Source organism: Falco peregrinus, chromosome 18 (assembly GCF_023634155.1).
Source record: "Falco peregrinus isolate bFalPer1 chromosome 18, bFalPer1.pri, whole genome shotgun sequence".
Taxonomy (NCBI): Eukaryota; Metazoa; Chordata; class Aves; order Falconiformes; family Falconidae; genus Falco; species Falco peregrinus.
In genome coordinates this window covers 747,796-760,830 of record NC_073738.1, presented here as the reverse complement: position 1 = coordinate 760,830, position 13,035 = coordinate 747,796, and the positions used below count along the sequence as shown (strand labels likewise).

Genomic DNA, 13,035 nt, shown 5'->3' with positions numbered 1-13,035 from the left:
AGTGGAAGCTATCTCTGGCTGGCCGTCAGCCCAAGCCTCTCCCCACCGCCCTGCCCTCCATCCCCGCCAAACCCATCCCAACACTTTGAAACACGCTTTTTGGTTACTGACTCCATTTTAGACACAGTTGCATTTCTGGAAGGTTCAGAAAAAAGCTGCAGCAGGGTAAGGAAGGGGATGAAGGATTCGGCCCTTACCGTTTAAAGTAATAGCGTTCTCATTATGAAGATGCTCTTGCCCAGACAGCGCGTCGTAGAGATGTGGTGGGAAGGTGCTACCAGGAGTCATTCTCATCTGTCACCTGCAGGAAACATCTTGGATGGAGAGCTCAGAATAGGCTGGAACAAGGTGGGATGTCGCACCCAACAGTCAGCCCTGGTTTTCCAACACAGTCTCCTTCAAGTGTGACAAACCTAAACTCACACGCACGCACACACACACGTACATCTCTGGGGCTTCCTCAGCACTGCAAGGTCTAGAGAACTCCAGAAAGGGTGGGACCAGAGGTCTTCTCAGCCAGCTCCTTCAATACTACTGTGGTCAAGCTATTCAGGCTGGGGATATATCCAATTCATCCACGCTTAGGTACAAACTGAGCATCCCTCTGGCCATCAGCAGCCTGCGAACAGCTTTGCTATCTTCATGCCATACATCCTCCCTCCATAGACGCACCTCTGTTCAGCTAGCACCAAAGACACAGATGTCTCCCAGATCATCACAAGTAGTTGTGCTTTTTATTGAATCCATTGAATGTGCAATTAAACCAGATATTTATTCATCAGTATAGTTCTGGACAAAGACACAGTAAAGTTTACATCATTTATTCTGAAATATAAGTTAACGTGTGCTGCTGTCACTAGGACTAGCAGAAGAAAGGAACAAATAAATTCACAAGATCATACACAAAATTAGAGGGAATAATAACCACTGGGACTCGCAATGTCATCACAATGCAACAGCACTGTCAAATGAAAAGAAACCTGAGTGGAGTGACTAAAATACCCCAACTCTGTGAGTACGCACTAAGGACTACAGTACCTTCACCTCTGGGCCTGAAAGAATGTGAAGCACCCTCTTTTCCCTGGGTTGGGTACAAGTTGCTAGCCCTTAGCAGCATGCCTGGTCAGGTTTAGGAAGCTACACTGAACTAAGATCTCATAAATGGCTTTGATTTCATGCCCCACCAAATTGAGGTATGTTCCGTGAACCTTATTAAACGTGTGGAGCCAAAGAACGAGAGGGGAGTAGCCTCATGCAGTCATTGTCGACAGCATCTCAGACACGAGATGACTATTGGGGAAGGACCACATAGCAAAGTTTGGTACATTCCTTTATTTCAGTGCAAAAACATGGCGATACATCTCTCATGCATCTGCAGAGCTTGGCTTCCTCTCCGTTTAAGGAGGAATTTCAACCTTTGGTAACATGGCAGAAAAATGGGATATAATGAGGCTGGCTAATACCAAAGCTGCCATCTACATCACACTCATGAAGAGCTTTCAGGCTGGAATCAGCACCTCTAAAACTTCGTTGAATTAACAGCAAGTTTTAACGTCTTAAATACTGGATTTGGAAGTTCCCTCTACTCTGATCAACATATTTCCCTGCCTTCTTCCAGTCCCTAATGCCATTAGCCAGTCCCTCTTCCTCAGGTGACAAAATACCTGGATGTAAGAGAAAGCAGGTATTAATTAGCATCTAGGCAGTTCTGGAGCTGCATTATTGTGGGCACTGTCTTTAGGCTATCAGCCTGGCTCAATATTCAGTGAGGCATTGGACGGCATAACAAGATACCGTTCATCAGATCAGGGTAAGACCGAGTAGTACTTTAATTTGCCTTCACCACAGACTGTCAGGTTTTACTCCTATCGTAGCAACTGGATGCTGGACACAAGTGAGCGTTAGCTTCAAGACTTACAGGACATTTCCCCCATGCTAAAATCAAATGAGAACGCAGCCTCGCCTGCACAGAGACAGAAGCACAGTGTTCTAGAAGACACTTCCACATGACATCAGTATATTAAAGACAAAGAATAAAGATACTGTATTGCACTAAACATGCAGATTTCACATTGGGTTCTTGGAAACAGGGGAGCATTTCACTTTGTCCAGTGTGTTGAACACAGAAGAGTAAAGATCCCAGTTTATATTCTCCAGGTTGGTCACTTTTCCAGCTGTTGATCTTGCACTTGGTCCACCTTCAGTCTAGGGAAGGAACTCTTGCAAAAGAAGCCAAATTCATCAAGAAAGCATGCACATGTATAAAAGCATCAAGCACACACTGGAACCCACTCACATGTAGCCAGGATAGATACTGTTGTGAGTTTCCCCAGCACAGGTACTGCCCTACATGTATTAGAAAGTCATTTTCTAGGAGATGCCACTGTCAAGACTGGGCTCAACTATTCCCTGTGACACCTACAGGGGAAAGAGTAGGACATCCTTCTCTCAGACAGGAGAAATACAAGAAACCAAAGTTCCAGATTTTAGATAAACAGCTGGATTTTAACTCTAGCAGAATCTCTTCTGATTTACTTCAGTTAAAGAAAGCTAAATTGCAGTACAATATCTCATAAAATTTTAAAGAGTCACAGGTAAATTAAGAAAAGCAGAGAGTCCAGGCATGCAGGTTCTCAAAGTCTTCAGGACCTCCCCCCTTCCCAAAACAACCAGCATATAGCTGTAAGGAGAACTGATCTGATAATACAGTCCTGTAAATACAGGAGGGGCCAACAATGAGATCAGATACACTACACTGCAGCTTCCCCTCAAAGAAATGCTTGCTCCTGAGCAGACAGGAGAGTTTTAAACAATCCTTTAAAATGAAACTACTTACGTTCCTTCTTCTTTCAGAAGAGCCAAGAATTTTTTCACCCGATACTCAGGATCCATCTAAACACGAAAAAAAACAGATCTCCATCAGCATGATGCAGTCTTCCAAGGAGCCCAAGAAGAAAATGAGGCCAAAGACAGCTGGAGGTACGTGTGTGTGTTTGCTCTGCCTGTGCCTTGGCCAGGCCAGAGATCAGCCTGCTCATCCAGAAGTCCTGCAAGCCAAGCAGTGCAGATACAGCACAGCACCAAGAGAAAAAAACGATTAGCACAGGCTTAGCGTGCTCCCATAGCGGGGAGATGAGCCAGACTGGAAACGTACAGAAGGATTTCTATCAGGGACTTCTGTTTTCATGGCAATATGCACGCTAGCTTCACCCCACACTGCCAATTCTAGTCTGGCTCTGGACAAGCCAGGTCCAGTTTGTGTCTGCTTCTATCTGCCCCTTTCCAGAGCTGCGGCAGCAGATTACAGAGTCAGGAGTAGAAGGGACTGAAGGTGTCCTCAATTTTTCCAAAATCTTCCTTACCCGTTACAGCTCCAGTAGCACAGCACCAGAGGAAAGAAGCTGCGCATGGGGGATCAGCACACAAGGGAAAGCTGAATCGTAGCACAAGGCTTCCAGAACTTGCAGTGCCAACTTCTGCTGCGGCTCCATCAACCAGGAACACCCCCTAAAGATCAGTCCTGCCTCTCCCCCACCACTGAGACAGAGACAACAGAGAAGTGGGGGCTTAGATGCCAGCTGGGGTTAAACCATGACACTGCTGGGCTCAAAAAGTTGTGTTCAGTGGCATGAAGTCCAACTGAGGACCAGTCACTAGCAGTACACCAGGCATCCGTATGGGAGCCAGTACCATTTAACCTCTTTATTAACAATCGGGATTTGGGGACAGAGCGCACCCTCAGCAAGTTTGTAAATGACACAGAATTGGGAGGTATGTTTTATGCACTTGATGCTGCTGCTGTCACTCAGAGACCCAGACCAAAACAAATCTCATGCAGTTCAACAAAGGGAAATGCAAAGTCTTCCACCTAGGCAAGAACAACTCCATGCACCAGTACAGGCTGGGGGACAACTGGCTGGAGAGTGACTTTGCAGAAAAGGACCTGAGGGCCCTGGAGGACAAGCTGAATGTGAACCAGCACTGGGCCCTTGACAACAAAGATGGCCAACAGCATCCTGGGCTTCATCAGGGGGAACGTTGCTACCAGATCAAGGGAGATTATTTTTCCCCTCTTCTCAGCGGCAACACCTGGAAGAAAGTGTCCAGTTTGAGGCTCCCCAGTACAAGAGAGACAGTGACATATCAGAGAGTCCAGCAAAGGGTCACACGGATGATTAAAGGTCTTAAGCATGTGTCATACAAAGAGAGGCTGTGAGAGGTAAGATTGGTTAGTGTGGAGTAGAGAAGACTTGGGACTGAGGAGGGAAGGGTGACTCTTAGCAATGTGTGTAATACCTGACGGGAGGGCAAAGAAGAGAGCCACCCTTCTGAGTGGTGCCCATTGACAGGGCAGGAGGTCACAGGTTCCATTCCATTGCAAGGGTCGTCACACACTGTTAGGGACTGCCCACGGATGTTATGGAATCTCCATCCTTGGAGGTAGTCAAGACCCAACTGGCTGAACAACCTGTTCTAGTTGATCATGCTTGGTCAGAGCAGAGGGTTGGACCAGACAAAGATTAAAAAAAAATGCTATGGGTGTAATTAGCAGAGTGTACCTGTTTAGCACCTTCCTGCTCTCTGTGACATTCATCCAAAGAGAAGGTGGTCATGAACAGTTTACCCTAGAGAACCAGATATCACCTGCAGCTAGACAAAGTGCTCACTGCAAGTCCTGGACAGGAGGCTCAAAAGTGGCTGAAACCTTAAGTTACATGGACAGTCAAAGCAAGCCTGGGAACCAGAGCTGCCAAGGCCAAGCTCAAGCAAAAATAATTGCCAGTGCACTCTCTCAACAACCTGCAGGCAGCCTGTAAAAGAAAGGGATTTGAGGAAAGGGACAAAATACATTTGGTCTTTGACCATGAATAGAAAAGTACATCCGAGAGGGATTCCTGGCCTTCCCAGATAAGACACATGGCATTTTCGTAGATAGCAGCAGTAAAGATGCCTACTTCCGAAAGGACTTCTTCAGAAGAGTTACTCAAGTGTCAGCCCACCAAATTCTGAGATCTGACTTCTCATTTATGGTCCAAACTTACAGACCGATTCTCCATGTGAAAGGTCGAAGAGCTGGGCAAATGAAATGCCAAGAAGTGGACCTTGCTGGCAACAGTCTGAAACGCCAACTTCATCCATTCCTGCTGGAGCTGGAAAGGCCCGAGTCCCATCAAATGCTGTCAAACAGGGTGGTTGAGAAGCCTGTAAACATCTACACATACGCTTTCTAAAAGTCTGAATTGGATTAGATAATGTCCTGAGGTCCTTTCCAACAAGAATGATTCTATGATCTAAGATCTTGAGCAGTCTGCAAATCCAACAAAACAGTGAAAGGCAGCCCGACAGTTGGAGCAACAGCAACTCACTACTTAAAATACTTGCACTCCATACAGAATCACTGCTGCGGGCCAACGGCAAAATCCATACACGCATAGCTGATGTTCATGCTGCCAGGCACGCCAACACCAACAGCCTACGGCATGGAACAGTGGGTGAAGAATCAAGATGCTTTTTGCAGAGTCCACAAAACCAGGCAATTTAGTCAGTAAAGAAAGAATCCTTCACATCTCAGATTGACCCAAGGAACCATGAACACCGAAGTGGAGCAAGACATGACTTCTGGCCATTGGTGGAAAGCCCAAAGCTGCTGGAAAAGAAGGTCACACAGAACAGTCAAAGGGCCTGGCTTATTCTAAGATTACTTCCCTCACTGGCTGACACAGGGAACAAGAATACTATCTACCTGCAAAGGAGATGGTCCTGTTACAAGGGCCTTGGTGAAACCTTAGGGAAGCGTGGAAGAGCATCGCAATCAGGAAATAACACACCAAAGGACCAGTCAGATAGTTCTTTTTAAAAAGCCAACATGATCCGAGATGGATAAATGCAAACAAACGTAGTTTCATTCCTAGAAAACCTGTACTAGTGCCACCAGATGAAATTCAGACTTGCTAATGCCAGGATTCTGCTCCCCAAATCCAAGATGCTGCCTCCCCACCACTTTTCACTCACACATAATAAAGTGGCCATGGTAAGACACTTTGTCCACAATCTGTACTGACAGTTTCTACACTCTTTGGGAGGAACAGCATTTATCTGCAGGTACAATATCTTGCCCAAAAGACTAAAGCAGGAAGCTGAAAGGCAACAAAGAGGCAAATTTGATCAAAAAGCGTATTAAAAAAATGCAGGCACAAAACCAGAAGTCACATCAGCCCTGAAAGGAGAAGTCTGTGTCAATAGAGTGCAAAGAGGAAGCAGGTTCAGGACTCTTGAACCAACCCTCTAGTGCCCTATGAAAGGAGAAATGCTGCTGTCAAACTCAATGACAGAAGTTCTAGAACAGCGTGGAGACTGATGCTATGACACAGCTTAGACAGGTGGCAAGAAAATGATTGTTCCTTTCTAGGTAATGCAGTACCCTCAGGACACGCCTGGGAGCCCTGAGGAAAAAAGGCAGCTGAAAAGACTTCACTAATCTTCAGTTCAGAGAAGAGGAGATACTCTGCCAAGATGTGCACGCCCTTGGATAGTACCGTACTTCTGTAAACCTGTCATAAAATCCAAACTCTTAGTACGTCCAGACACAGCATTTAAAATAATATAGGCAATATTATATGATGACCTTTCAAAATAAGTTCCCATGTAAGTTAAAATACATTACAAACAGCTTAGATTACCTGAAGTTTTATTTATGCTAAGCAGAAGTTACCAAATCAGGAAATCCTGGAGGTGCAAAAAGGGCCTTTCTGGAAAGCTGCCTGGCTCATTCAGGTTCCTGCCCCAAGGAGGAGAGGCCTTGGGTTTTGGAGTGTTGCCAGCAATGTCCAAGAGCAAGACAGGCACACAAAACAAGCAGAAGAAACCAGCCCCTAGCTGTGGAAAAAAGGCAGCTCATGTACCCAGCAGCACCCCAGGGTAGGGTCCCAGCACCAGGGCAGGGTGAAGCTAGCAGGGCACCGGTGGTCCGTGTACTGCAGCCAAGGATAACTAAACTTTTCTGGATTCATGTGGCAAATCGTGAGTGTATCCATTCATCAAAGACTTCTTTTTGAACAAGAAAATAACATCATTCCAGGACACTCAATGTATACAAGACAACCAAAGTATGCGACACTAAATACGAGTTCTCTGACATTAAAGAAGGCCAGAAATAGCAATAAACATAGTTTGAGGAAAATTAAGCTGCCAAAAAGCGTGGGTTTAAAAGGCTCACAAACAAGGTAACAAAGCAACCCAAGATACCAGGGCAATGCAGTGGTTCACGGTAGGCCAAGAACAGATTTTGATAGACTGGTTCAGCCTGAAACAAACTGAAAGTCATTTGAACAGCTTAAAAATACCCACATATAGCATATACTGGGTTTACTAGTGCAATAAAACAAAAAACGCAGATTCAGTAATGGCAGAGAAAGGAACAAGGTCATGTTTTTTGCAAAGAATTCATTCTCTATGGGATCTAATCAGTTGAATTTTGAGAAATTTCATACATCGCTTGGAATTTTTAAGGGATTTTTAGATTCAAACCTCTTTCTAAAAAGCTATGGTCTAGCTCAGAGAAAAAGGGAACTAGCCTTAGACGTCTCATTTGGTGATATTCTGCTTTCCTGTAAAAGCTAGCCAAATCAGATATCACTGTGGTCTTTCAGTGCATTCAGAGATGAGTGTTCTCCTATTCTGTGAGAGCCTGTACTGCAGTTCAGCAGACGGAGTCACGCAAACACCTCTAACCTTTTGGAACAATCTTCATATTTAGCTTCCATACACTATCGCCTATGCTATCGCACAATTACCTGAATTGACCGTAATAACGTAAGTCACCTTGCTACCAACCATCCACGTACAGAAGCAATAGTGGCTTATCAATCACCTATCTCGGCAGTAGCAGCCCTTCATTGCACAGCTGTTCAATTTTTGTCAGAAATGACACAGGGTCGCAGCCCTGCCTGTCTTCTCCCAGCCTGACTGGTCATGGACTCATCTACAAAACGGTGGCCCGGTTTAAATAAATAAATAAATAAAAGGCATAAGACCAGTTTGCCTGTCTGCACAGTCTAGGGCAGCATGAAGACTTCCCACCTACAGCATCGCAGGTGTGCAGCCACAGGCCAATGCTGTGAACAGGGCCAGGGTCAGCATTTCCACCCACGCTCCCCATTCAGAGCTGTCCGTAATTTACATAACCTTCACCCTTCAGGTTAGAAAAGAACACCACAAAGCAGCAAAAGAAAATATCCCGTGCCAGAAGGAGGAATCCATTGTCAAGGCTAAGTGAAATGGACTGCACCAGAGCCAGGCAGTCCCTGGAGGCCTGCACCCCTTGAACACACTTAATACATGTGAGCTATGACTTACTGACTTGCCTGTAGGTATGGAATTAAAAGCCAAGGAAGAAGAGGAAAAAGTAATCTAGATAAATGACTTTATTCCCTGAGGTGACATCCAGTCAGAGCACATCCTTAGTGCTGTGCAAGTTTTAACAGAATTGTGAATAGTGAACAGAGGGATACATGACTTATATGCTGCTAAACTACATGCCTCTTAGCTTATGCTCAGCCTCTCCTAGGAAGATCTAAGGACAGTTCACTCAGCTGCACTAAATCCATTTGATGTGAAAAGAGAGGGTGCGCGAGGGGGGGAAGGACTCAGAAGGGCGCTGAAATGTCAGCCGTGGAGGATTAGGGCTGCATGCTACACCCTCTCATTTTTAGCATGCATATACTGTCGAGCACAAGCTTGATGGCTGGCTTGCAGGCATAGATGATCGGTGCGGGGGAGGGTTAAGAGCTACATATTTCTACCCTCTGCAATTATTTTCTTTAAAGTGCTGAAAGTGGAAAATAAAGAGAAGAGCAGCTGAACAGCCTGACAGATTTATTTTCTTCAGGGAAAGAGCACATACACCTGCACAGGCACCTTCTTCTTTTAAAAAAAATTAAAAAAAATCCTAAGTGATTGCTATCTGCAATCTTAACATGCTGGGTGTAGAGACGAAATTTCATGAAAGGTAAGTTAATCCAATCCCTCCAGTTGCCAGATGCTCGTCTCTGAAGTGCAGCTCTAAACAGCCTGTAGGCACTGTGGCTTTTAAAGATCTCTGTGGACCAAGACCTGGTAACATCTTTGTTCGGAAAATGTCTTCTCACTGTAGCTCTTTTCTCAGTTAAACCGATTCAAAGGCTCCTACCACACAACTAAAGTAGCAGGTTTCAGACAATTAGGAACCTCTAAGACCACTTTATTTACCCCACCCTTCCTGAACCAGAAACATACTCACTTGTAATGACATTTCTATCAGCATCAGCAGCTTCTTGATACCAATCCAGACAGACTTCCCTTTGACATTCTGTGCAATAGTGCTGCGTTCCTTGTCTTTGAAGTTACCCAGGAGCTGGGGGGTGGGGAAATGAAAAAAAAAAAAGCCATAAAAAAATCAACAACAGGACACTGTCAGGAGGAATAATGCTACCTAACTCAGGAAATAAGGAACGAGAAGCTAGGAAGCATCTTCTAACTTAGAAAGAAAATGTGTTGCAATATATCTAGACAAAGCAAAACACTTTGATTCTTCTGTTCCATAATGGTTCTTCTTGCAGTGTCTCTAATCAAATAGTTTGCAATTCTCTTTTATAATGCATTCCAGGTTTCCTCCAGATTAGAGTCTAGAAGGTCCACAGTGGCTCAAGCCACAGAAAGTTTTCAAAACTGCTGCAAGAGTGCCTGTGTCTTTCAGGCTTTAGTGATATTATCATTGTGGCAGCTTTGCAAGTTTGCACAAAAGATTCGCCTGTTAAGTTTATTTTAACAGCCTTCAATACTCACTACAATTTCCACTATGGCATAGAATAAGAAGCCAGTAAGGGCATGAATTCATGAAGAACTTATAATCTCTTCAGCACCAAACACCTTAATTCGCTGTTGTTCCAATTCATGAGAGCTTGGCACCCTCCAGGCACATTCAGTTTAAGTGTGCCAATTATATTCATTACCCACTTCCATGCCCTTGGAATCTTTCCGTCAACGCCACAGACTCTTTCCCCAGACCTAGAGTTCTCTCATTTTGCCTTCATTTACTGTATGAAAAAGTAATTCAGTTAAGTGGGACACTGTTCCCAAATGCAAGGCTACTGCAAAACCCCTCATTTCCAGCAATTTTTGAGCTGGTTTGTCATCCTTGACCTTTTTCTCACCTCCAAAGCCTCCATCAGCTGCTCCCCTGTTGCAATGTTGGGCACATGAATTGTAGTGCTGAAAGCATTCAGCATTTCCATTTCCTGCAGGACATCTTTGCGACTGGTGGTTCCAATAATTAGAAGCTTGCGACCCTGTCCACACAATGGAATAAGTGTCAAGAAAAGCAAGAGAAGAACCAGCCTTGGGAAGTTTCACAAATGAAAAATGGCCATGTAAAAATACCTCTTAAAAAAAATAATATTAAATCTGTCATTAATTGGAGTAGTCAACATCAACCATAGAAGACTAGGATCACATTTCAGAAGTCAGAGTAATGCCACCAAGGGGGTTCAAAAATTACGGTCCACAGAAGACCCACCCACACTCTCCTACCTTCCCTTCCCTTCTAAATTCATCATTATAAATAACTGAATCCTCATTAAATTTAAAAGCATGCACAAACCCCCATTCCCAAAAGCTGAATTACAGATGACTTCGCAGGGGAACAGCCTGTCTTTAGAAATCCTGTGGGTACAGTGAATTCTCTGCCACCGTACAGACAGTTCCAGTGGTTTTACAGCTCACGCTTTAACACTGGAGGTTGCCCTAAGTTCGTAAGACTTCCCACTGCCAGTGTGGTTGTATAAAAGAATAGCACCATGTCTGGCAGCCTCCAAGTTCAAACCGACAGTGCACACACCAATTCCAAGTTGGCCTGAGCAATAACAGGGTTTATAAATAATAGAGAAATGAATGGAAAACACCAGCTGCCAATAAACATAAACTTGTTAGTTCTTCTTGCAAATGCCATTTCAACGCTATTTGCATTTCACTATGCAGTGTTCAGACACTGATAAACGTCGGCTGATGGAAGGAGCTGTTGGGATTATCAGCTGTGATCAGTCCCTTTTCCAACCCAGTACACAAGGAGCCCATGGGCTGAGGAGAGGCCTGGCCGGCCGAGTACTCTCCTCATTCGCTGTTCAGAAGTTTACTCTTTGTCTCTGCGCATCAGCTCAAGTCCTATATTTCAACCTCGTAACAAACACTGTTCATCATCATAAAAAACCCAATCCAAACAAAAAAAACCAACCCTAAAAACTATTCTCACAGAGCAGCCAGAATTAATTTCGTAAGTGTTTTGCATTCCTTTGACAAAGGATGAAAACATAATTAAACTTAATACATCTTTGAGGAAGATGATGCATCTTTGCAGCATTTGTTTGTTTTTCCCTGAGTGCCATTGTATTCACTTGACTTTTTGTGTTTGAACAGATTACACTCCTGCTTTGGGTGACGGACAATAAGAAAGCATCAGAACTGGTAACGAACTCAAGTGCTCACTTCAAGTTTGTTTTTAGCCTAAGACAGCACAAGGAAGTAATGCCTGGCAGGTTGAAACCAGAGCATGCCCCAGGTCACGAGCTTCACACAAAGGCTTTGTCAGGGAAACACTGTGCTAACCCTTCTGTGTATTAATCACTGTCTGCATCTCAGGAGGCACCACACTCACCAGCTCAGTCCCTGCTTTAGAGGGGGAAATCTTCAGAAAACTACTAGGCAATTTAATGGGGAAAAGCAGCCAATTCCTCAACTGACAACAGAAATGCCAGGTTTAAAACTGTGGTGGGAGTAGGGGATGCTTTATTACTAGACAAAACTGACCTGCTGGCAGCACAGAGCAAACAGAAAGAGGTCTGAGTGTCTAAAAATGTCTGTAGGTAGCCTTGAGAAGGGCATACAACATCCACAGTAAGCATAAATACAACTATCCTGTAGGCTGCTGCTTCCACGATGCTCTGCATGCCCACAGCTTTACAATCACACATTTTTTTCCTTTTTGGTGGTCATTGTGTGGGAAGGCCAGGAAAATATTGTATCATTTTAAAACTCTAAGCCAAATCTGAGCAATTCAGTAAGATCTTGCATGCAAAGATGAAAAAAAAGAACGCACTCAGTGGAGAGTAAGTGAATGGCATTTGATCCTCACTCTCACAAGGAAATCAGAAAGCCCCATCAGGTGCTCGTTTTCAGCTAAAGCACTTCATAGACCAAGAAAAATAAATTATGTTTAGCAACAGAAAAGCTTTTTTGCCCACACGAAGACAGAATTTCAGCGGTCTTCATCTTTGGAAAGGGCTAGTAAAACAGACTTTAAACACAGGCTTGGAAGCTGTGTGAAATGAGTCCCCCAAGAACACTTGGACAATTACCTGCTCATGAACCACCCAAGTGTGGTACAAACACCTCTGACATTTGCTCTGAAGTTGCCACCCAAGGACAAGGTTAAAAAGTGCCTTCAACTTGCTAAGATATACTTGGGATAGCAGCAGATGCGATGGCAGAACTGACGCATGCTTAAAATCTTGAGAATGCAAACACAGGGATTATCAGCAGATTTGATTGAGAAAATTTCACCTCTATTCTAATTGACTTTGCTTTTATGGCTGCTCTGTATTTCCTGAACACGCTATCCTCAGTGAGTTTTTCTTCAATTCATTAATAATGCTGATACATCTGATATTATACATAAGTTTTACTGAGTTGCATCATAAGCTCTGTAAGAGAATTTCTGCTACCTTATTCAAAAAATTGTAACAAGTCATATGCATGCTGTTAGGCACCTTCAAACAGTTTTCTCGTTATACAGGTAAGGTACTAGGGTGCAAAGGAAGCCAAAGACAGACTCTTGAATAGAACCAAGACCTCCAAAACATGCACCAGCCCGCTCTTTCAAGCACAAATCCATACAATGATATACCAACAAGACCAATATGCTTTATAAGCAACAGCAATTGTTTATTACTGTATGTAACTCTCAAAATCCGGAACAGCTGAGGTTAAGGGATTGTGTTAATAAGA

General features: G+C 44.1%; 1 protein-coding gene across 6 annotated transcripts in view; it reads right to left on the bottom strand.

The window, feature by feature from the left end:
* Positions 1-712: 712 nt before the first annotated feature.
* NSF (N-ethylmaleimide sensitive factor, vesicle fusing ATPase) overlaps positions 713-13,035 on the bottom strand; it is a 75,176-nt gene continuing 62,853 nt past the window's right edge. For 4 of the 6 annotated variants that reach the window (XM_005234906.4, XM_027783070.2, XM_027783067.1 and 1 more), the window contains exons 18-21: positions 10,191-10,325; positions 9,278-9,391; positions 2,837-2,892; positions 713-2,219 (exon numbers count right to left, since the gene is read on the bottom strand). In XM_005234906.4, the coding sequence (XP_005234963.2) occupies positions 2,201-2,219; positions 2,837-2,892; positions 9,278-9,391; positions 10,191-10,325 (324 nt within the window). In that variant the 3' untranslated portion in view covers positions 713-2,200. Of the gene's footprint in view, positions 2,419-2,836; positions 2,893-9,277; positions 9,392-10,190; positions 10,326-13,035 lie in introns of all 6 variants that reach the window. The other 2 variants (XM_055789889.1, XM_027783068.1) reach the window with 1 other exon arrangement.